The sequence below is a fragment of the Hemibagrus wyckioides genome, linkage group LG25 (assembly GCF_019097595.1).
Source record: "Hemibagrus wyckioides isolate EC202008001 linkage group LG25, SWU_Hwy_1.0, whole genome shotgun sequence".
Classification (NCBI taxonomy): Eukaryota; Metazoa; Chordata; class Actinopteri; order Siluriformes; family Bagridae; genus Hemibagrus; species Hemibagrus wyckioides.
In genome coordinates this window covers 19,065,942-19,089,977 of record NC_080734.1, presented here as the reverse complement: position 1 = coordinate 19,089,977, position 24,036 = coordinate 19,065,942, and the positions used below count along the sequence as shown (strand labels likewise).

At 42.7% G+C, this 24,036-nt stretch overlaps 3 protein-coding genes across 8 annotated transcripts; 1 reads left to right on the top strand and 2 right to left on the bottom strand.

Annotated features, from left to right (window-relative positions):
• Nucleotides 1-36: 36 nt before the first annotated feature.
• On the bottom strand, nt 37-3,365 carry srd5a3 (steroid 5 alpha-reductase 3). Its single transcript, XM_058378544.1, has 5 exons — nt 3,128-3,365; nt 2,888-3,039; nt 2,604-2,795; nt 1,060-1,185; nt 37-839 (listed from the first exon to the last, which is right to left on the bottom strand). Exons 1-5 carry the CDS (start codon nt 3,328-3,330, stop codon nt 580-582), a joined length of 933 nt encoding a protein of 310 aa, XP_058234527.1. The 5' UTR covers nt 3,331-3,365; the 3' UTR covers nt 37-579.
• A 3,056-nt stretch (nt 3,366-6,421) lies between these two features.
• Nucleotides 6,422-15,997, bottom strand: trmt1l (tRNA methyltransferase 1-like). Of its 3 annotated transcripts, none has more exons than XM_058378540.1 (16): nt 15,902-15,997; nt 15,269-15,397; nt 15,117-15,179; nt 14,881-14,994; nt 14,683-14,750; nt 13,223-13,379; nt 13,023-13,140; nt 12,793-12,872; nt 12,025-12,247; nt 10,781-10,993; nt 9,611-9,801; nt 9,347-9,425; nt 8,789-8,955; nt 7,852-7,917; nt 7,545-7,671; nt 6,422-6,838 (listed from the first exon to the last, which is right to left on the bottom strand). In XM_058378540.1, the coding sequence occupies exons 1-16, from the start codon at nt 15,960-15,962 to the stop codon at nt 6,643-6,645; spliced, it is 2,052 nt and encodes a 683-aa protein (XP_058234523.1). In that variant the 5' UTR covers nt 15,963-15,997; the 3' UTR covers nt 6,422-6,642. The 3 variants fall into 3 exon arrangements, with proteins under 3 accessions (XP_058234523.1, XP_058234526.1, XP_058234524.1); XM_058378543.1 differs by having other exon boundaries at nt 7,852-7,914; XM_058378541.1 differs by having other exon boundaries at nt 14,683-14,747.
• A 142-nt stretch (nt 15,998-16,139) lies between these two features.
• On the top strand, nt 16,140-22,941 carry cbr4 (carbonyl reductase 4). Of its 4 annotated transcripts, none has more exons than XM_058378578.1 (6): nt 16,140-16,363; nt 17,432-17,583; nt 17,688-17,808; nt 17,932-18,065; nt 21,099-21,233; nt 21,424-22,936. In XM_058378578.1, the coding sequence occupies exons 2-6, from the start codon at nt 17,439-17,441 to the stop codon at nt 21,600-21,602; spliced, it is 714 nt and encodes a 237-aa protein (XP_058234561.1). In that variant the 5' UTR covers nt 16,140-16,363; nt 17,432-17,438; the 3' UTR covers nt 21,603-22,936. The 4 variants fall into 4 exon arrangements, with proteins under 4 accessions (XP_058234561.1, XP_058234562.1, XP_058234563.1 ...); XM_058378580.1 differs by lacking the exon at nt 16,140-16,363 and adding an exon at nt 16,384-16,574 and having other exon boundaries at nt 21,099-21,268; nt 21,424-21,561; XM_058378577.1 differs by lacking the exon at nt 16,140-16,363 and adding an exon at nt 16,387-16,574 and having other exon boundaries at nt 21,424-22,937.
• The last annotated feature ends 1,095 nt before the right edge of the window (nt 22,942-24,036 follow it).

Sequence of the window (24,036 nt, the reverse complement as noted above, 5' to 3'; positions counted from 1 at the left end):
GATTGATATTAAGTTAAAACAGCACTCTGTAGCATGGTGATGTGTAATGATGTACTGGATCTACACCATGCAACTTCTTTATTTTAAATACACTGATCATAACATTATGAGCATGGACATTCATGAGCATATGAACATTATGAGGTGGAAGCTGATTGGTTGCTGTTATACCTCAGGTGGTTGCTGCTAGGTAGAGTTTGCTATGTAATTCCAGGCGGTTGCTATGATGTTGCTAGGCAGATGTCATGGTTATCCAAACTGGTTCTAGGGTGTTGCTGGATGCTGTGGTATCCCAGGTGGTTGCTATGGTGTTTTATGTGATGCTACATGGTTGCTATTGTATTCCAGGTAGTTTCAATGGTGTTGCCAGGTGTAAGCTAGGCGGTTGCTAGGGTGTTGCTAAGTGGTTTCCCCTTGAATAATAAAGTCAGATGTTTTCGTACAGCAGAGTGAGGAGAAGTTTTAGGTGTGAGCCCAATAGCATGTTGTAGATTCATTACAAACTCATTTCTTTTTTCACTGATAACATTTTTAATCACACAATTTTTACATGTTAATATCTTTTAAAAAACGAGCTGTTTAGAGCAAGTACGGGACGATGGCTTTGCGCTCAGAGGGATATGCTTTAAACGTGCTTCTGTAATACTCATGACAGAGATGAGCTGCCAGAACCTGGTTCCACAGAACATAGAGCACCACGAGCCACCAGGTGACCGAGACGCAGCCGCAGCACACGCTCAGGGCCGTGTAGATCAGCAGCTCTGCCAGGTAGTGAGGACAGGACACCAGCTCGAACCAGCCTCCACGTGGTATCCTGTGGGCCAGAGTCTGCACCTGACCTGTAGGGTGATAAAGAGGCTTGTTAGTAATTCAGTTCAACTCCAGATTAAATATTAAAGCCCTAAGAGTAGTGTGCGCTCTTGTCTTCATGTATCCAGTGATGAATGTATGTAAAGTGTAAAAATAATGCCAGTTATATTCAAGTTGGTTCTTATGCTCTCGAACTGTTCCTGTTTCCTCATTAATCCTGTATCCAATTAGTAAAACAGATTTAGTTACCCGAGCTGCTAGTGCGCAGGCTGGCCAGCAGTGAGAGCGAGCGGTGCTGCAGCAGTGAAGCCCAGAAGAACAGCAGGACTCCTGCTACGTGCCATATGAGCTGTGAGAAGGTCAGAACAGATGCCCCTGAGAGAGAATTATGAAGAACTTTTATCAGCAAGCACCTTTTTCATTATATATAATTGTTTTTAGAAAGTTTCTATAACACAGGTTAAGTCCAACAGGTTTCCATACAGACAATTTGACTTGTCTTTAAACAATCTAGAAGTTTCCAGGCAGTGGAAGCTCAGCTGGACTGCTGATCAGAAGGTCAGTTCAAATCCCACTGCTCTCAAGATGCCATTGTTGGGCTCTTAATCAAAGCCCTTAACCCTAAAATGCCCAGTTGTATATAGATGAGATAAATGTAAGTCGCTCTGGATAAAGATTTGTGTCAAATGCCATAAATGTAAATATTCCAGTAACTGATTTCATCACAAGCATCTCTATAAACAACTGTATGCACATATAAAAATCTCAGCATCACAACAGACATGGCATCATTCAGGACAGAGGCACAAATTAACTTTCATGAAGAAATAAATATTGGTCCGAATATTACAACTGAACCGCACAACAGCAACAAAGGAGCTGGAGTTGAAGGCATCAGGTTCTGAGGGTCCTGCATTCATCATGCTCCAAGACTGGCATTATTCATCCAGACTGATGTGTGCAGGTCATCAACAAAGCCTCTTCATTACTCCTCGCACTGCACCTCGCTCCCTCAGATCTACTAACACTGCTCAACTGCTCCCACCATCTCTCGGGGTAAGAGGTAGGTATACATCTAAATTTTTCTCTGTTCTGGTATTTGGGAGCATGAAATTGTCCAAAATGTCTTGGTATGAAGCTGAAGCATTAAGAGTTCCTTTCACTGGAACTAAGGGACAGAGAACAACCCCTGAATTCAATGATCTGTAGGGGTGTCCCAAAACTTTTGGCAATACAGAGTAACTGTATGTTGATTAAAAACAGACTGATGGTATCCCAAGTCTGTGACCTAGTGGACCAGTGTTATTGTATTCACTGATAGAGACTTCATCACTCTTGTATGTCACTCTGGATAAGAGCTTCTGCCAAATGTAAGGCAAGCGTAAGGATTTGAGCGAGTTTGATGAAGGGCCAGATTGTGATGGCTAGACCACTGGATCAGAGCATCTCCAAAACTGCAGCTCTTGTGGGGTGTTCCCGGTCTGCAGTGGTCAGTATCTATCAAAAGTGGTACAAGGAAGGAACAGTGGTGAACCGGAGACAGGGTCATGGGCAGCCAAGGCTCATTGATGCACATGGGGAGCGAAGGCTGGCCCGTGTGATCCGATCCAACAGACGAGCTACTGTTGCTCAAATTGCTGAAGACGTTGATGACAGAAAGGTGTCAGACACACAGTGTATGACGGATCAGGGCTGTTTTGGCAGTGAACCAACACAATATTAGACAGCTGGTCATAATCTTATGCCTGATCTGTGTATATACAATATGCTTGATCACAGGAACTCGCACTCACCTTCTGTAGGCAGTGAGGTGTTTACAGACAGCACAGTCAACCCTAGCAGGATGTAATAACTCAGTCCGAACGCATACTGAACAACATTGATGTGTCCATCAGAGAAGATGCTGACCCAGAAGCACTCCAGCAAGCGCCTGAGGGAATGGATCCACAGGAGAGCTTGTAACACCAAGACTGTCAGCTTTACTTCTGAAATGGAGACAGCGAAAAGAGGTGGTTATATATACAGTGTGATCTGGAGTATCATCTGTACTATCCTGACTGTATGTCCAGTTCAGTACCGCTCCAAGAAGTGTTTGGTTTTCCGGTCAGGAAAGTAAGGAGATCGGTCAGGAAGTCAGGAAGCCGCTTCACGTGGAGCACAGTGCAGAGGGAGAAGACCAGGAGAAGTCCATTCCAGAGGACAGAAACCGCGTAGAAGTGCCAGAACCATCTAAATGACGTAGAGGGGACAGGTTAATGAGAGAGAGAGAGAGAGAGAGAGAGAGAGAGGAATGAAGAGGAATGAAGCATCTCAGCACCTTTTCGGAACATAAAGTAAAGTAAAGGTTCTGGGTTGCTGGGTCTCGGCTTTAGTTTTTCCGTATCGTATAAGAGCCTGGAAAAGAAGCTCGAAGTCACCTGGTAACCTGAGGGAGAGTTTACAAACACTGAAAGCGATCAGAAAGCAGAATGCTAACAAGAGCCACACAATATCTACTGTCTGAAGACGAGCTAGCATCATAGCAACGTGACGGGGTTGGCTGGTGAAAACATTCCGTCGGGAAACAAAGGGTTGTGATTTCGGGTTCCGCGGGAGTGCTTCTCTTAATATAAGATAAGATGAAAAAGATAAAAGTTTATTAATATGATCAGATTGGAAATGAGAAAATAAATAGAAATGAAGTGGTCTTTATTTGTCACGTATACATTACTGCACAGTGAAACTCTTTCTTTGCATATCCCATCCTTGGAGGTTGGGGTCAGAGCACAGGGTCAGCCATGATGCAGCGCCACTGGAGCAGGGTGGGTTAGGGGCCTTGCTCAAGGGCCCAACGGTGGCAGCTTGGCAGTGCTGGGGCATGAACCCCAATTTTCCGGCCAGTAACGCAGAGCTTTAACCATTTGAGCTCAATAAATGAAATATTCTATATATACAAAATGTAGTCATGTACAGAAATGGTGCTAGGGAAGTAGAACATATTGGACATGATGTGATATTGCACATGGTATGATGGTATGATATTGCAGCTGCTCCGTACTGAAAGGGGAGGAGTTATAGAGTATCGATGGCCGCTGATAGGAAAGACCTCCTGGGGCGTGCTGTGGTTGTATTGTGATGCTGTGGGTATCAGAATAACTGTGAATAAACTAAACAATCAGTAGATGGGTCCTCTTCCTTCGGCTTTTCCCTTCAGGGGTGGCCACAGCGAGGGACAGCTCATGTTGGACGTTTGGGGGACAAAGTTAGGGGACAAAGTTAGGGAGGCCAGATTAAGATGGTTTGGACATGTTCAGAGGAGGGAGAGTGAGTATATTGGTAGGAGAATGTTGGACATGGAGCTGCCAGGCAGGAGGCAAAGAGGAAGGCCAAAGAGGAGGTATATGGATGGATTAAATAAATAAATAAATAGTACTAGTGCTTATTTACTTATTTTCCCCCTCACCTGGTTTCTGTTACATTTTATTTGATGGTATAATTTTTCTGTAAGTTTTGCATTTTAAAATTTAAGACTAAAATAAACCTTCTAAAAATGCTGAAGGTCATTTCTTAAATATGAATAATTAGTCAAACTGATGAGACTTTTATGTGCTCTTTCTCCACATGGTCCTAGATCTCTGGGGGACGAAAAAAATAATCCAGTAACATGGGTGATGGCTAAAAGAACAGGGAGTCAAGGCGGTTCCTTGTAAAGATTTCAGCCAGGGTTCTAATCATTACCTAGAACAATGGACTTGTGTTGTATATGGAGAAGACTATCCGAGCAGAACCGGCCCAAAGATGCCCCGGGGGAGAGAGGTCTGTTTAAGGTAATAGAGCTGTAACTCAAAGCTTTCATGAAACCATTACTGTTTGGCTAACAATAGAAAGCCTGTGGTACAAAGCCTGCTTGCCAGGCTCGGCTACGCTCATAGTAGAGTCAAAATCCCACTGAAGCAATAATTTATAAATGTCACGAAACCAGACGTGTCTGAAGTATCACTATAGATGGAGGTGAACTGTCTATTATTCCATATAACGGGTCTAATAGGGTTAGTTAATAATAGTAAATGTAATGATGAGAGTGTGGAAAACTCACATAACTTTTAAAGCCAAGGCTCCTTTTACTCTACATTAAACCTTTAATGAGAGGCGTGTCCGTGAAGCTCTGACCAGCGGCCATCAGGTTGTTTTTTTAACTAGTGCATGAACCCAAACACAGGCATATTAAAGAGGGACACAGCCTTCAAAAGAGGTTTAAGGTTTTGTGTTTTAATATCCTGTCAAGTTAGTGTACATCAGCCAGCGTGACGTTTATGAAAAATGTCTTACAAATCCCTTCAGGTTAGAGGACACTAAAAATACCGTATTGTATTTAAATACCAGTGGTATTTGATGACGTCCTCCTGTATAAAAACAGTGACATTTTCAATCTACGATTTCAGACATGCCTCAGGGTTTTTCACACTGATGATCTCCTCATCATAGCACCAAGTAATGGCAGCAAGTGAACATTTTGTCCTCAAAGTTGATGTTAGAAGCAGGAAAAATGGACAAGCGTAAGGATTTGAGCGAGTTTGATGAAGGGCCAAATTGTGATGGCTAGACCACTGGATCAGAGCATCTCCAAAACTGCAGCTCTTGTGGGGTGTTCCCAGTCTGCAGTGGTCAGTATCTATCAGAAGCAGTCCAAGGAACAGTGGTGAACCGGTGACAGGGTCATGGGCGGTCAAGGCTCATTGATGGATGTGGGGAGTGAAGGCTGGCCCGTGTGATCCAATCCAACAGACAAGCTACTGTTGCTCGATTTGCTGAAGAAGTTAATGCTGGTTCTGGTAGAAGGCCAAATTGTGATGGCTAGACCACTGGATCAGAGCATCTCCAAAACTGCAGCTCTGGTGGGTTGTTCCCGGTCTGCAGTGGTATCTTTCAAAAGTGTCCTTTAACTCATGTAAATTGTGAGATGGGGCCCATGGAAGCAAAAACAGGGGCCGACACAATATCAGGCAGGTGGTCATAATGTTATGCCAGATCAGTGTCCACATTCCAAACACAGCATGTTAGCTTTATTCGTGTTGTAAGGAGTTTATTTATTTATGTTGTAAGGCTTAACTCAATGTGTTGTATAAATCTGACTCTGCAGCTCTGAAGCTCCAGCCTAACAATACAGAGATCATACATCAAGCTCAACAAAACTGCTCTTAAAATATTCCAACGTGTAAAAAAATAAATACGAGCATTCGATACTGAAAGCAGACAGGCTCAGATTGATAGATTAAAGAATAAAAAAAACAACGAAATGGCGCAAAGTCTCAGTGCATTAGGATCCTGGGCATACGACTGTACTGTATAGCAGCTTACACCACACATCAGGGTATAGGATTAATGTCGAGAAACACTTTTCTAATATAAAACATGAACCTTCTGAGGGGCAGGAAGTACAAACACTGGTCACTTCTGAAAGCCACTTATTAATTATTATTATTAATACTAGCCGACTAAAAAGGACAAGTATCTCAAAGTATCACTGAGTTAACTGGGAGAGAGAGAGAGAGAGAGAGAGAGAGAGAGAGAGAGAGAGAGAGAGTGTGTGTGTGTGTGTGTGCATGTGAGAGAGAGAGGGGCCCATGGTGGGTATAATGGTTGGATGTGGTGTGTACTGTACAGTAGTTAGTACAGTGATACTCTAAGTGGTGTACTATAGAGTACAGTAGTATGAGCAGAAAGGCGTGCACACACACACACACACACACACAGCTCTGCAGTTATGTGGCATCCCGTTGCCAGAGCAACACTATTCAACACCAGATTATTATTAATAACATTACTAATATTGCTGTTGGCTTTTGTCCATGTTTAGTCCTTTTTGGCCGTCATGTCCTCTGTGCTGAGGCTGCTAGCTGGACCGGAGCTGTAGGTCGGTACACTGTACTTGGTGAGCACAGACTTGAACTGCTCCAGCGTGGCGTCGGTGCGGACTCCAGTCGGGTCGAAATGCGTGCGGCTCACCCTGAACCCGGCCTCGGTCAGGTACTGCAGGAACTTATTCAACCTGGGAGCAGAAACACAAAATGTTTAATACTGTTTGAGGAGATGGCGTTTTATTCATTTTATTTTGTGTATATATTTTTGTTCTAATATGCAGTACCTGATTCTAATGGGGACGTGCCATATGATGCATTATTACCGATATTGCATTCAGTAAACAACAGAATTTCTTTTAAATTTGAAGAATTGGTCCAACTGTTGCAGTGGAATACTTTAATGTAGGGAAAATATTTAACACGGCTTCAGCAAGCCACATGAACACCACTGGATGTCTAAACCTGAAGCGACATGGGACATGAATTTATCATCACGTCTCATCCTCAGTCATCTGATGATCAATTTTAAGTTGCTGAATTTACATTTCCCACTTTTATTTTTGGCTTTCTGAGCAAACTGAACTGTTTGTCTAATAATCAATGCAACACATTTACTCCTAGAGCTACTAGAAGCCCTCGCTCCTTATTCACACTCACCGGTTCCTCATCATGTCTCTAAAACCTTTACTAGTCTTTACTCTGAAAAGTGAACAGTTTTACTTGTTCCTGTTCATCTGTGACACTGTACTGATTAAGAGAGAGAGAAAAAAAGGTCTTTGTAATACATTTCTAATCATTCTAATCGTATTGATGCAGGTCGTATAATCACAGTGAAGAAGAAGAGGAGAGAGAGAGTGTGAGAGAGAGAGAGAGAGAAAGAGAGAGAGGACTCACTTGGGCATGTTCATGCCCCGGATGCTGTGGCGATGGATGCTGTAGTAGAAAGCAGGATGCTCCAGCGATGCGTCTGACTTCAGCTTCTTCAATACGTTACTAGACTCCTCTCCAATCCTCCGCTTCCCTGAGTTGGAGAAAAATAAAATATCTCTTCTGTTCCAAGCAGCAATAAATAAGTAAGAGAAACTTGGCTTATACATAAACAAGCTAGGTTTTACTAAATGACTCTAGTGTTTAACGATGCCTGCTTAAGCTGAATCATCAGATGATTTTTAATCTCTCCATGAATCCATGAAACTGCTACCTGATGCATCAACAGCGTCTGCTTCCTCCACCTTCTGTAGAGTTTTGATGACGACGCCGCACTCTACTGCCGAAAGATTAAAAAAACAAAAAAACAACAGCATCCTTCAGGAAATTGGACAATATGTTCATCAGGAGCAGAGCGAAACCACTGCATCCGCTTCAGTGAGTGTTAGCTGTTAACATACGTAATAATACACATTCAAGATGGTTAATTACTGTAAGAATCTACTAATGTGTCTGTGGAGGAGGGGGCGTGGTCACATGCCGGTGTGTGAATGAAGGGTGGAGCCAGGAGTGGTAATGTGTTGTAGTGAGGTGGAGAATGGATAAAGAGGGAGTGACGTGTGCTGCAGGAGAGAGTGTGTATGCAAATAAAGAGTAAGGAAAAGATAGAAAAGAGGAAGATGCACTCGAGCCTGAATCACATCTCCACGTTCCTGATCAAACCCAGGGAAGTTCTCCAACACAACAGTGTGACTACATGTCTCTAGTTTCTGGTCATCTGCCATGGGTAAAGCAAATCAGTGTTCATCACTGCAGGTTTATCAGTGAAGTTGGATTGTAGTCATAAGCAAGAGTAAAGAACATGTTTATCACTTTAACCAACAGCCAGACTTCCTCAGCAGACCCACAAGCCCATTTAAGGTTAGGCTAAAATCGTTCGAAAATCGTTATAACTTAATGTCTGGACTACTTTGCCATCCTCATGAACATCCCAGTGCAGTGTCTGTGTGGGATTAGACTGATGTGTAACCCAGAGCAGTGAGAGTGCTCGTGTGGACAGTGCTGATAGAATGGTCATGCTGGGTTTTAGTTTTAAATGACCAGAAGTCTTTATACAGTAAAGCTGTTTCCGTGTGATCCTGCAGGCTGTATGGGAATTCCAGCACTGGTGAAGGTGAAGGGGCAGGGTAGAGGTGGAGTGGCTCACTTACCTTGGTTAGTTAGGATCAGTTGTCCTGTGACTGAGAAGGATTTGAGCGTGGTGCAGTCTGCCTCACAGATCAGAGTCTTCACCAGAGGCTGAATGTCCTCCATGCTGTGCTGCACCGCGGCCACCAACATACGCCTCAGGAAGCCAGTGTTGAACAGAGACCCTGACCTGACACACACACACATGGACACACAGAGAGTGAGACACACACAGAGTGAGTGAGAGAGAGAGAGAGAGAGAGAGATAGACACACACACAAAGAGAGATATACACACGCAGAGAGAGAGCGACACACACACACACCTTTCTTATAACATCTCTAATGAATATAAAAATTACATTTCTTTTTCTTTCTTTCTTAGAGATTGTGTTCAGATTATCACATGAACCTCAGAAGGATTTCCAGTTAAAAGCCTGGAAAAGGAATTTATTTCCAGAAATAATGCTACAAACACACATTTCCTTCCATTTCTACATTTGTTATAAAAGTTAAATAGCTGACAAAAGGTCAGTAAGATGAAGTTGTGACCAGAGCATGAGGTTTAGGAGTGAATCTAACCAGAGAGGTCCGAGCTCGACCGCAGTCTTCCCCGGCATGCTGCCATGGCACTGACACGGTAACTGTCTGTACTGATTCTCTAAAGAAAAAACAAACGAAAGCATATGAATGTAGTGTAAAGGATTTATTTATAAACAGCCTGCTGCAGATAATACACCAAATCTCTACTGCACCCTGCAGGAATCAACCAAAAATACCAATCACATGAATAAAATAATGACCAAAAAGAAAAGATATATAGTGTAGCTGTGGTTGTGTACTGACCCTCCACCATGCTGCCCGGCTTGAGGAACACTCTCTCCTCGCACCACTGGCAGTGCAGCAGCTGCCGCAGTTTCTTGGCCGTCTCATCGGCCTGTGTGGGTCCTCGGAGCACTCGCACCACCACCAGCACGAAATGTTCCAGGGCCACAGCCAATAACACCTCGATACCTTTATTACAACGTGCTGCTGCCCTGAAAACACACACACACACACACACACACAACATTTACAAATCGAACCAGGTTCATCTTTTACTGTAGAGGCTTTCAATCATGATTATTTTACAGATCAAGCACAATCAAGTGAAGGAGAATGAATCTGCATTCGAATCCAGATGTTTTCTTCTACATCTGAGAGGCTTCACAAATCACGAGGAGTTTCACCTGCAGTAACAACAACACTGGAACCTTTTGAAAGCATTTTTAAGTGATTTACAGATCAATAATAACTTCATTCTAGAAAGTAAGACTAAAATACGGCCGTCTCTGCTGTCTAAATGCTCTACCAATTTGTTTAATGAGCTCCAAGCTGCAAAAATAAGACATTTTCCTCAATATCTACAGTGTAAGTGAATGAAATGAAACTCCTTCAGAACAGTGAAATATTTTCAAGATCGTAGATATACACCAATCAGCCATAACATTATGACCACCTGCCTAATATTTTGTTGGTCACCTTTTTGCTGCCAAAACAGCCCTGACCTGTCGAGGCATGGACTAGGTCCCTGAAAGTGTGCTGTGGTATCTGGCCCCAAGATGTTAGGACTTAAAGGACACTTTTGATAGACACTGACCACTGCAGACCGGGAACACCCCACAAGAGCTGCAGTTTTGGAGATGCTCTGATCCAGTGGTCTAGCCATCACAATTTGGCCCTTCATCAAACTCGCTCAAATCCTTACACTTGTCCATTTTTCCTGCTTCTAACATCAACTTTGAGGACAAAATGTTCACTTGCTGCCTAATATATCCCACCACTAACAGGTGCCATGATGAGGAGATACCTGGCAGTGGTCATAATGTTATGTCTGATCAGTGTATATTAGTAGAGTATCTGCATCATCATATCTTTGTTCCATTCCTGGAAATAACGTCATACTTTCTGAAATCTCTCAGCTGGAAAAAATGGCTTAAGACGCAGCTCTGTAAACTATTCAACTCACTGCCTTACCTGGCTATAGAAGCCGTCACCATGCGTGCTGCCAGCTCTCTGTAGTATTCAGTCCTGACGATCTGGCAGCCGTAATGGCGAAGTGTCACATTCAGAGATTTGGAGTAGAGCGAGCCGGTGTCGGTGGACGTCACGGAAACGATTCCCAAGTTGCGTACGTTTCTGAAGGCAGCATCCAGGTAGTTCACGGAGGTGCCGAACGGGTCCAGGTGTCTGACAGAATAAAACAGTGTCATGATCTATGCTTACTGATGAGCTTCAGCATTTACACCACTGATCCTCCTGATAAATCAATACTCAGCCAATGGAACATTTACTGTAAGAAAAACACTCAGTGTATGATCTTCATCTCAGTTACTACACACTTCAGGAAAACAGACATGTTCTTGTGCACGATTCATCAATACAGAGTAAAAGCAAGCACAGATTTGAGCTCTCTGAATAAAGCATGAACAAATCCACACAGTTTAAGATGTACTTGTAGGACACAAAAACAAGTGGTGATACAAATCAGCTCCAGCTGTGTGTGTTATTTACACGCCACAGACATGTGACCTGCTGAAATAAGATGGATTGCATTCAGCAGACTGCAGTTTCAAATCAATTATTTTCTGAAAAGACGTGAATCAACAGTTTTTTATTTCTTTGTATTTACTGAAATGACTGGCTGTTTAAAACATTACAGCTAGCTTTCAGCTGACTTCAAATCGATTTAAAGCTTTATTTATTAATATAGACGAGCCGGGATTCCATGCTGAACAAATAAACATACCCTTATTTCATATAAACCAAAATGCTGAAACCCAAAATGAACGAGATTCCCACGTGTTATTCTGCATTACTGATTATTGATTCCGATTTCAAAAAATATATATACACTATATATTGAAACATTTTGGGACACCCCTCCCAATGAACTGACTCTGTGCAGGCCAGTCAAGTTCGCCCACACCAAACTCACTCATCCATGTCTTTATGGACCTTGCTTTGGTCACTGGTGTGCAGTCATGTTGGAACAGGAAGGGGTCATCCCCAAACTGTTCCCACAAAGCATGAAATTGTCCAAAATGTCTTGGTTTGCTTAAGAGTTCCTTTCAACCCCTGAATTGAATGATTTGGAGGGGTGTCCCAATACATTTGGCAATATAGTGTATGTGAAATCACAGAGATAAAGAGCTCTATAACGTTTCCCAGGAAACTCGTCCTCTTCTGCGTCTGCATTACGACCCTCAGGTTTTACTCACATGTAGTCAAAAGCTCTCAGGTGCATGAGGACATTGGCGTCCATCTGCGTGACCTCCACCGTGTTGATGGGGGCGTCGCTGTCGTCTTCCTGCTCCCCCTCCAGCCGGATGTGGTTGAGGTGGCAGTTCTCCTTGATCATACTGACACAGGCTTCATTGATGTCGTTTATGGTCACTTTAACGGCATTGCGGAGGTGCTTTGCCCACTGCAAGCCCATTATCCCTGCTCAGGAATGGTGAGTGGACAAAAACAACAAGCCAGGAATCATCTGTTATCAGATATGAACTGACACAAACACTGTATAAAAACATCATGAATTTAGGTTGGATAGAAGAATAAAAAGGTTCTAACTGATAAAGAGGGTAATTTTCAGACTCTTGAATGGTACAACAACAACAAAAAATCTGCCCTATTTTTGGGAGATCGACAATGCTGAAGCCGTCTATGGAAAGCATCACTTCCTCCAGGTGTGTGTGTGTGTGAGGAGTTTGAACAGATGTTAATGAGACACACCCACAATCTCTCCATCTAAAACACCCATATTTGTGTGAGTGTGATTTTAACATCTAGAGGAGTCTTGAGCGAGTTGAAGGTGTCTTGAAGACGTTTAACAGAATTGTTTATCTTGCAAAAGTGTGAAATCTTTCCTGTTCACACGTGACTAACAGATAAACATCTGTCCTTCTTATGTCATCGTGCTCCTAATTTATCCCCTAAACCTTCTCATTAGAAATCAGGTTAGTGTTAATCAGAGCAGTGAGCTTCACCTGTGGCTCCAAAAGCATCCAGACATTCTAGTGGACTCCTTTCCTCAGCAAGAACAGCAAGAGAACAAAACACCAACTGCCTACCAGGGAGAAGAAAATAAAAACAAAACTCACGTTATATGGAAAAGCAGATGTGAGGAAAACTGAATAGAGAGAGATTTAGACTAGAGGTGAAATAGAGATTAGACTGAAAGCTTGTGTGTGTGTGTGTGTGTGCGCGCATAACTGACCTGTTGGTCTTCATCTTGCGGTTGAAGTAAGTGTCCGTCTTCATAGGTGTGCTGTGGTTGGGCATGAGCTGCACGTTGGTGCCCAGTTCTTTCATGATCTCGTATGCCTGACCTGGAACTGGAAGAAGACAGAACAAGTGTACGATTTACTTAACTTTTTATAGAACCAGAACACAGACAACACACAAGACTCTTCATACCCGGTTCCTCAAACGATGTGTCTGAAGTGCCCGAATAGCTCGCTTCGGTCTCGCCTTTGTTGATGTGCCGTTTGAGGTGGCTGATCATGTCCGTTTTTCGGGCAATGGTGACAGAGCACACCACGCAATGGTAATGTGCCACCAGCCGAGCCTGACTCTGGAAGACGTGCACACATTGGAGAAGACAGAACAAAATGAGTGCTGTTTCCTGTTCAGTTGTATCGCATTTGTACAGCAATGTAGATTTAGAAACAGTAGCAAGAAAAAAACTCCAAGACATGAGGATTAGACCCAGTATATCCTTATATACACCGATCAGGCATAACATTATGACCACTGAGAGGCGCCGTGAATAAGACTGATGATCTCCTCATCATGGCACCTGTTAGTGGGTGGGATATATTAGGCAGCAAGTCAACATTTTGTCCTCAAAGTTGATGTGTTAGAAGCAGGAAAAATGGACAAGCGTAAGGATTTGAGCGAGTTTGACGAAGGGCCAGTGGTCTAGCCATCACAATTTGGATCAGAGCATCTCCAAAACTGCAGCTCTTGTGGGGTGTTCCCGGTCTGCAGTGGTCAGTATCTATCAAAAGTGGTCCAAGGAAGGAACAGTGGTGAACCGGCGACAGGGTCATGGGCGTTCAAGGCTCATTGATGTACATGGGGAGCGAAGACTGGCCCGTGTGATCCGATCCAACAGACGAGCTACTGTTGCTCAAATTGCTGAAGAAGTTAATGCTGGTCCAGACAGAAAGGGGTCAGAATACACAGTGCATCACAGTTTGTTGTGTTTTGGCAGCAAAAGGGGGACCAACACAAGCTTAAGCAGGTGGTCATAATGTTATGGCTGATAGTGTATCCTAATATTGTAGCAAAGAAAAACTGAGTACTGAGTGTCAGAAAATGATGCTCAGGATGAGAATATTGTGAATAAGACTCCTGAGATGAGCTCAAAGCTACACAGAGGTCAAAGATGATCTTTCCTTCCACCCCCTCCTCCACACCCAAATTTACTCAAGGCCATTTCACATTCTCATTCTCACAACCACTGAGGTCTCCCTCATCATGTGTCAGCTACCAACCTGGGATAATGATGGTGATCACAGACTTCCTCAGGAACACATGAAGTTTCTGAACTGCTGCGTCACAGGGTGGAGTAAAACACGCAAAGGAAGGCGCTATCTGCCCTCTTCCGCATACATGAGCTCACAGGCCACCGTGATTGACAGCTGTTGTTGTGCTTAATGAAAAAACGATTCGTCCCACCCAGAGAGGACACTCGATTTGACTCTCTTGCGAATCTCGGCCATGGACCGTGTTAGGGTGAAGGCTTTTCTGTTTCATCAACTGGGAGCCTCTAAAGTACATCTTGCACGGTTTTTCTGACAAGTCATGTCTCAAATCTCTCATGCTTTCAAATTTCCATTCCATTTAAGATGTTTGTTAGACTGAAGACTCACCTGATCTAACCCCTGGCTGGACTTCATCTGTCTGCATGGCAGGTGACAGATACACATCCTCTGACCTGCTAGAACCAACACAAGCAAAGTTAGTCATGATCTTATAAAAAAAAAATCCAATAAATATGTCTTAATCAGCATACAGTTCATGAGAACTAGCTATAATTAATAGTGCTGCTTCAATTCACAGTCAATTACCTTCAAATTCCACGTAGACTTTCCAGTGAAGGTTCTGCAGGTGGCGTCTCAGCTTGTGGCTGTAACAGGCCTTGAACTTCTCCTCTGGGCATAACGGACAAGACTTTCTACCAGCTGGGAAGGTCAGTGGACAAACACGGTCAATATCTTAACTGTAGCTAAAGTAGATATTCAGTCACTAATATAGGTCCAGGTTTATTTCCAATATTTCAGGTCAGATATTCAGTCTTCGTTACCTCCATTTAAGTCCACAAGCATCTCCAGACCATCTAGTGACATCTGGATGGAAATATGTCTCTCTTAAAACAAACAAGCAAGCGAAGATTAATTTTCATGGCTTCCATGTGAAATCAAATCAGAAAAGGATTCTCAGTCACTAATCTCTCACCAGACATTGAAGAGACTGGGGCTTGTGCTTGACGGTCCTCAGCTTTCACAAGATCACTGGATGTGACATCGTGGTCAGACATCTGCGTGCTCTCCTCTGCAGATGCTGCCATCATCTTCACAGAGTCTTCTACAGTAACATGCATTACATTGAAATGAAATACTTTTTAATTTCTCCTGAGATTTTAAAGTTCAAGCCTTGCCATAAATAAAAAAAATCAGTAGAGCGCCCCCACGTGCACAAACAAATAACAAGCGAAGCGCGAAACATCTACGGGTGGACGGCCCTATTACGGAGCTCCGCGATCAGACAACTACACAACAGTTAAATCAACCTGCACTTATAATTCGCTATAAACTTATGAATCCTTGCACATTTTTACCTCGTACATAGAATAACCGAATCATCACATATCAACCAAGACGAAAACACATTTCATTATTTACGCTATCTGCATCTAGGTCCTGTGATGAAGCTCCGTGAGGAGGCCCATATTTACTTCAGCAGTTTAAAAGTCACGCTAAAAGCGCATTTAGGTGCGACACAAAGCCATTTGTACACATGAAGGTAATTTCCAAAAAGTCGTACTGCAGTTGCTGCTGCATTATCAAGAAAACACATGCGTTATCTTGCCTTTAATATTGGCGTCCTCCTGGTGTAGCTGCACTGCGTCCTCTTCCTTGAGCTCCGCCATTTTAACTAAGCTATCTGCGTAGAGTCTGACCAAACTGCATTTCCACCTCTATTCCGGCAGGCCACGCCTCTTTTAAATAGGCTATACACAGGAGGCAGGACTTAAACGGGTGAGGAAAATAAAATGATAGCGTACGTTGTAGGACGTAAAAAGCGTCATGCACTGTTGTGGGCGTGGCTTAGGCACACAGCTGATCCAAGATGGCGACACCCATGCTTGTTTTGAGGAAACTCGGCTGAAGTTCATGATAGAGCAACGTGAAAGGAATATATATAGTAATATAATCATCTTGGGATATTTTACTAGTCTGAGCCCGATGATCTGGCAAATCCTTGCTAGGTTTATAACGTGTTTTCAGAGACGGAACACAGGAGTTAGTGCAACATTTTGACTGTCAGTAGGTATGTTTACATGCGACAATTTTCGGCAGTCAGAAGGAATTCGATTCAGTCGAGGATTCCAAAAATACTGTTTATATGTTATCTAAACATTGCAATTCGAGTCACAAACTCGTTTACATATGCATTAGATATATTCCAAAGAAACCGTCTGCGCAAGCGCACAGCATCTGTTCACGCCACTACGCTACACTGCACTGCGCATGCGCGCAAGGTAGTTTTTATTAATTAATTAGATAGATAGATAGATAGATAGATAGATACTTTATTCATCCATTCATCCCAATAGGAAATTTACAACTTCCAGTAGTATCCACAATCACAGGTAATAAATAAAATAAGATAGGAATATAACAAAAATACTAAATACATAGATTTAAAGGTAAATGAATCGGATTCAAGTGTTCACAGGACTATTTCTTACAATGCATGGTTTTCCTGTTTCATGATTATTTCAGATCTACACCAACCCTTACAATCCGACTGAAATGTAATTCAGATCGACTGATGTATTTACACCAAGGCATTTCAATCCGATTAAACTATCAATCCGGTTACTTATACAGTTATACAGTTTCATGTAATAGTACTGAGTGTTGGTTTATTCTTGACTGTCAGTATTAAAGTAGCTGATTGTCAGGGGTTTTTTTTGTCTCTTCAGCAAAAGGCCATATGACCACACAGAGGTGCAATAGTTTCCCCATGAACCATTAAAACCACATACACCACTGTCTGACACACCGGCCAGCATTCAAGCTCAACATATTTATTATTCACTCTGTACAGTAGCACATCTCTGGTTTATTTGCACCGGTCGTTAGACATGATATAAAATATGTGGATGTTGGTTGATGTTTATTTTCTACAGAAATTGAGATAGAATTAGTTTAAGAGCATGTGTTTAAATATAGATAGGAAAACCATTATTTCATTTAAACAAGAATTGTTTTGCCTTTTCATGTCACACGTCTTCTTCTTCTTGCTTTATAAAACAAGGTTCTAATATTAAATAAAATCACTGGTAATAAAAGTGGATCATAAGTGGATCATCAGGTCTTTTTCCTGGTACAGACGGCTGATGTCCAGGTTAGGTGTGGTGTTTGGTGGCTCCCGTGGCATCGGGCGAGCAGTAGCCCAACTGTTGGCACAAAGGGGGCATCGAGTTGTGGTGCTCTCCAGGAACCAGGAAGCGGCACAGGCCACAGCGGAGACGCTTTCTGGAGGTGAATCACTTAAACCCTGAGAAATACATGGAGATGTTTTCCATACAGCTTTTCAAACCTAACAGATTTTTCCTTTTATTTCATTATTATTATTTTTACTTCAGCGGAACATGTGGGTCTCAGTTGTGACGTTTCTAAAGATCATGAGGTGCAGAGAGCATTCGAGACCATCACTAAGACCTGCGGCCCTGTGGGATACCTGGTCAATGCAGCAGGCATAAACAGGTCAGAGAGCAGAGAGTTGTTTTTGGCTACAAGAGCAGCGTACGCTTTACAGACAGGAACAAGTCCATGGTGAAAAGGAGTACTCTTGTGATTCCTAACCTGATTCAGTGTCCTGTGTTTCAGAGATGCATTATTGATGAGGTGTAAATCTGAGGACATGGTTTCTGTTCTTCACACCAACCTGCTCGGCTCCATGCTCACCTGCAGGGCAGCGTTACGGAGCATGCTCACTAACGGAGGCGCTATTGTCAACATAGGTGAGCTGGATCCTGATAAAATCTCTGTCTATTCACTGTAGAATAATATACAATAATTACAATTCAAACAAACAAAAATAATGACTGTGAAGCGATCCTGAACTCTGGGTTAAATATACACTGACCAGGCATAACATTATGACCACCTGCTTCATATTGTCCCCCTAATATTTTGCCGCCAAAACAGCCCTGAACCATCGAGGCATGGACTCCACTAGATCCTTGAAGGTGTGCTGTGGTATCTGGCATCAAGATGTTAGCAGCAGATCCTTTAAATCCTCTAACTTACAGAATATAAAGGATACTTTTGATAGATACTGACCACTGCAGACCGGGAACACCCCAGAAGAGCTGCGGTTTTGGAGATGCTCTGATCCAGTGGTCTAGCCATCACAATTTGGCCCTTCGTCAAACTCGCTCAAATCCTTACGCTTGTCCATTTTTCCTGCGTCTAACACATCAACTTTGAGGACAAAATGTTGACTTGCTGCCTAATATATCCCACCCACTAACAGGTGCCATGATGAGGAGATGAGGAGTCTTATTCACTTCACCTGGCACTGGTCATAATGTTGTGGCTGATTGGTGTAAGGGTCTCATGAATTGTAATAAAGTATAATAATTAATCATGTTTAAGAAATAAAATGGAGCTTTTTCCAGCGTCTTGACTGTTCTTTAGTCTTCAGAATGAAAAGGAGAATAAAATAAAGCAGTTCTTTTGTGTGCAAAATGACAAAAGCACCCAGAAATCTTAATCAGATGTCTGCATTATGATGTTTTAGAAGCACAGCATCTCAAAGGACCCAAAGTTAGACTTCTTCATGTTTCATGGCTTGATTATGGCTATAAGAAGACACTTCAGTGCAGTGACTGTAGTCGGGTCCAGTGGAGGAGGACTGTGTGTGGATGAGGATTAGTCTGTATTTGTCTTTCTTTTTTTGTATTTGTTTGCACTCTGATAGATGATTTCGGTGTACTATTTGGAAGAATTGTAGCTTGAATTGAAATTTAAATAAAAAAAATTTCCTTCAATCAATATACTCATTAGCACGATTTTAGCATTATAGCAGTTATGGACCTCGTGCGTTAGCTTTAGCATGTGTCTGTGTGCAGTTTCCTCTCAATTGCTTCTCCAAAATAGTACAAATGTTGTCCAGTTAGGTTTAAAAAAAACCCTCAGTGAGTTGTTTAGGAGCTGACAAAAGCCGGAATTTTGATCATTAGTCTGTTTAAAGCTCCAAGAACACTGCTCTGTGATCCGACTAAGAAAACAATTGCGTATGGAAATGTGTGTAATTCATATAATGACCACTAGATGGCACGAAAGCGCCATTATTTTTTATCCACTTTTAACTCTATTATATACACTATATTGCCAAAAGTATTCGCTCACCCATCCAAATAATCAGAATCAGGTGTTCCAATCACTTCCATGGCCACAGGTGTATAAAATCAAGCACCTAGGCATACAGACTGTTTTTACAAACATTTGTGAAAGAATGGGTCGCTCTCAGGAGCTCAGTGAATTCCAGCGTGGAACTGTGATAGGATGCCACCTGTGCAACAAATCCAGTCGTGAAATTTCCTCGCTCCTAAATATTCCACAGTCAACTGTCAGCTGTATTATAAGAACGTGGAAGTGTTTGGGAACGACAGCAACTCAGCCACGAAGTGGTAGGCCACGTAAACTGACGGAGCGGGGTCAGCGGATGCTGAGGCACATAGTGCGAAGAGGTCGCCAACTTTCTGCAGAGTCAATCGCTACAGACCTCCAAACTTCATGTGGTCTTCAGATTAGCTCAAGAACAGTGCGCAGAGAGCTTCATGGAATGGGTTTCCATGGCCGAGCAGCTGCATCCAAGCCATACATCACCAAGTGCAATGCAAAGCGTCGGATGCAGTGGTGTAAAGCACGCCGCCACTGGACTCTAGAGCAGTGGAGACGCGTTCTCTGGAGTGACGAATCGCGCTTCTCCATCTGGCAATCTGATGGACGAGTCTGGGTTTGGCGGTTGCCAGGAGAACGGTACTTGTCTGACTGCATTGTGCCAAGTGTAAAGTTTGGTGGAGGGGGGATTATGGTGTGGGGTTGTTTTTCAGGAGCTGGGCTTGGCCCCTTAGTTCCAGTGAAAGGAACTCTGAATGCTTCAGCATACCAAGACATTTTGGACAATTCCATGCTCCCAACTTTGTGGGAACAGTTTGGAGCTGGCCCCTTCCTCTTCCAACATGACTGTGCACCAGTGACCAAAGCAAGGTCCATAAAGACATGGATGACAGAGTCTGGTGTGGATGAACTTGACTGGCCTGCACAGAGTCCTGACCTCAACCCGATAGAACACCTTTGGGATGAATTAGAGCGGAGACTGAGAGCCAGACTTTCTCGTCCAACATCAGTGTGTGACCTCACAAATGCGCTTCTGGAAGAATGGTCAAAAATTCCCATAAACACACTCCTAAACCTTGTGGACAGCCTTCCCAGAAGAGTTGAAGCTGTTATAACTGCAAAGGGTGGACCGACGTCATATTGAACCCTATGGATTAGGAATGGGATGTCACTTAAGTTCATATGCGAGTCAAGGCAGGTGAGCGAATACTTTTGGCAATATAGTGTATTTAGATCCATAGCATGGTCAAATATAGAAGAAAATAAAAAGTCAAGACAGTTCAGAAAACGTGAAATAAATCAAGAACAATAATAATATTAATAGAAAAAGAGGCGAAATATAGGAGAAAAAAATATTTGAGTAGTAAAGCTTTAGAACTTTTATTGTTTTCATCATTTTGTTTGGTTTGTGTATTCATGTTTGAAAGAGTTTTCAAGGTATGTCTTAAGATCAGTATTAATAAAAGGTAACATTGAATTGAAATGTTTTGTGTTTAGAAATTTTTTAAGCCCTGAATGTCTTTAAAAACAAATGAGCATCTGAAATCTGGTTTCTTTTCATTAGATCAGATGCTATTGGCATTGAGAAATGTGCCCAGTGTCACTTCCTGATTGTGTGTGTGTGTGTGTATGAAACATCTCCACAGGCTCAGTGGTGGGTGTGAAGGGAAACGCTGGTCAGAGTGTGTACAGTGCCAGTAAAGCCGGACTCGAGGGCTTCACACGCTCTCTGGCCAAAGAGGTCGCTTCTCGTAACATTCGGGTCAATTTAGTAGCTCCAGGTAGACTTGATTCATCTCCTTTCCTCGTTATGTAGGTGTGTGTGTGTGTTTTAATTCAATACACGAATTCCTTGGATTATTATATTGTAGTGTTTCCTGACCCAGTGGAGTGTAACAGCACACATGGAGTCTGTAGTAATGAAGGATTTGATTATTGTTGCTTCGTGTTTCCTCTGTGTCTCTGTGTCAGGACTCATTCGGACAGACATGACAGCAGGGCTGAACGAAGAAGAGTACGGAAAGAGGATTCCACTGGGTCGCTTCGGTGATCCGCAGGAAGTGGCTCAGGCTGTCATGTTCCTCCTGGAGTCTCCGTACATCACAGGACACGTCTTGCTGGTGGACGGAGGACTACACCTGACCATGTAGCTCCTGATTCAGACTCTGGTGATGGGGCTTGCAGTGCAGCAGCCTCTAGCAAGGAAGCTTTTCAGAGTTTCTAAAAATGAACTACAAAGAGAGGACATGAAGAACCTCGTGTGGTCACATCGCAGGATTTCAGATCAGCCCTCCAGGAGAGTCTTTGTAAACATGATCCTAATTGTCCGTAGAGTTCTAGCGACCATTTATGTGAACCATCTCCACGTTGTGGTTCTACTTAAAATAGATGCATTGCGTGTGTTCGGTCAGCTGTATCACCCCACATGATGATTTAATGGACGTTTAAAAAAACATTTGCTAACCGCAGTGCACTCAGTACCAGCATTCAGGAACATGACCTACAGGCTTTAACAATTTAGACATCTGGAATTTCTTTCTGAAATAGTCTTATAAAGTGAGTTATCGGTCATTTCAGAGCAAGGCTGTCCAATCATATCTGCAAAGCAGCAGTGTGGCTGAAGCTTTTCATTCCAACCAAGCAGGAGCCTGGTGTTTGGTTGAAATGAATAATGTATGAATGTAGTCACCTTTGACTGGACCTTAAAGGATAAGACTGGACATCCTCGACTTGGAGAGATTGTGCCTGTCTCTAACTCCCTCTCAGAATAAAGCTTATCACTGTCAGTCATAGTGCAGCTTCATTATTCACTGCAGTATACATTACTGCCAAAATAATTGGTTTCTTCTTTGCTGATAGAACAGCTTTCTGTCTTCTTAAACTGATTATTATTGAGGCTCAGTACATTTGTTTTAAAACACCTTTCAGTACATGTGAGTCCACATAACATAATTATGTTGTTGAATAAAGCTAAGTCAAAAGTATGTGACCGTTATACTCATACACTACTCATAAAAAGTTAAGTTGAACAACACAGGCCTAATTTCATCATCATGGACGACAATGCTCCAGCTCATCGAGGTCACATCATTAGGGAACTGCTGGAGGCTGGGGTACCTCAGATGGAGTGGCCTGCACTTTCTCCAGACTTGGGGTGCCTCAAGAAGAGTGGAATGCCATGCCTCAGCAGACAATAAATCGACTTGTGAACAGCATGAGACGTCGTTGTCAAGCTGTAACTGATGGTCAAGGGCACATGACAAATTATTGAGACATTGAGATTTTTTGTTGTGGTATACCCTCCACTGTTGTTGGCTTTTGTTTCAATAAATTGTTTGAGATGAGGAAATCACCATTGCATGCTTCTACTTAAATGCCCTACTTTCATGATATAATATCACTGTAGCGTGAACTTTTTACATTTTCCATAAATTTCACCCAAAAGCCAAATATCCTTAACTTTTTGTGAGTAGTGTATGTGTTTGTTGAACATCTCAATATAGATTTATTCTCCCTGTGTTTGCTGTTATAATGCGTTCCACTCTTCTCTTCTGTGAAGGTTTTTCCACTAGATGTTGGAGTGTGTCTGTGGGGATTAGTGATCATTCAGCTACAAGAGCATTAGTGAGATCAGACACTGATGTAAGAGTGAGGAGGTCTGGGGTTCAGTCAGTGTTCCAGTTCATCCCAGTGGGGTCGAGTCAGAGTCAGGACTCAGTGCAGGACACTCCAGTTCTTCCACTACAACATTAACCTCTACACCATGTCTTCATGGAGCTCTGTGCTTTGTGTACAGGGGCATGGTCATGCTGGAACAGGGTTCGAGTCTCTTAGTTCCAGTGAAGGGAAATTATAAAGCTACAGCACACAGAGACATCCTATATAATTGTGTGATGGGGTGCACATACCTTTGGTATAGTTTTGAAACAATTTGAGAAACCTATATATATAGTGTCAACATCAACAATTGATTTGTTTTAATATACACTATATTGTCAAAAGTTTTGGGACACCCCTCCAGATCATTGAGTTCAGGGGGTTGGGCTCGGCCCCTTAGTTCCAGTGAAAGGAACTCTTAATGCTTCAGTTTCATACCAAGACATTTTAGACAATTTCATGCTCTTTGTGGGAACAGTTTGGGGATGACCCCTTCCTGTTCCAACATGACTGCACACCAGTGACCAAAGCAAGGTCCTTAAAGACATGGGTGAGTGAGTTTGGTGTGGAGGAACGTCACAGAGTCCTGACCTCAACCCCATAGAACACCTTTGGGATGAATTAGAGCGGAGACTGTGAGCAAGACCTTCTCGTCCAACATCAGTGCCTGACCTCACAAATGCGCTTCTAGAGGAACGGTCAAAAATTCCCATAAACACACTCCTAAACCTTGTGGAAAGCCTTCCCAGAAGAGTTGAAGCTGTTATAGCTGTAAAAAGGGGCAGGGTCAACTCCATATTTAACATTTAGTCTGTATTTTAGCTGAGAGTTGGGAAATCATCATCATCATCTCATTTTTCCACATACACTAATTTAAAATCTTTCAGAGCTCTGTGAGATCAGAGATCAAACTCAGAGATATAAAAA

What these genes read in the sequence shown, in the direction of transcription:
- srd5a3 (XM_058378544.1), bottom strand. Translation starts at nt 3,330, where the DNA reads ATGATGCTAGCTCGTCTTCAGACAGTAGATATTGTGTGGCTCTTGTTA. An exon ending in TTACTTTATGTTCCGAAAAG is followed by an intron (nt 3,040 to 3,127) that starts GTGCTGAGATGC and finishes TACGTCATTTAG; the next exon opens with ATGGTTCTGGCACTTCTACG. An exon ending in CACCTCACTGCCTACAGAAG is followed by an intron (nt 1,186 to 2,603) that starts GTGAGTGCGAGT and finishes ATTCTCTCTCAG; the next exon opens with GGGCATCTGTTCTGACCTTC.
- trmt1l (XM_058378540.1), bottom strand. Translation starts at nt 15,962, where the DNA reads ATGGCGGAGCTCAAGGAAGAGGACGCAGTGCAGCTACACCAGGAGGAC. An exon ending in CGCAAGATGAAGACCAACAG is followed by an intron (nt 12,873 to 13,022) that starts GTCAGTTATGCG and finishes TCTCCCTGGTAG; the next exon opens with GCAGTTGGTGTTTTGTTCTC. An exon ending in ACTGATCCTAACTAACCAAG is followed by an intron (nt 7,918 to 8,788) that starts GTAAGTGAGCCA and finishes ATCTTTCGGCAG; the next exon opens with TAGAGTGCGGCGTCGTCATC.
- cbr4 (XM_058378577.1), top strand. An exon ending in AGGCGCTATTGTCAACATAG is followed by an intron (nt 18,066 to 21,098) that starts GTGAGCTGGATC and finishes ACATCTCCACAG; the next exon opens with GCTCAGTGGTGGGTGTGAAG. An exon ending in GGTCAATTTAGTAGCTCCAG is followed by an intron (nt 21,234 to 21,423) that starts GTAGACTTGATT and finishes TCTCTGTGTCAG; the next exon opens with GACTCATTCGGACAGACATG.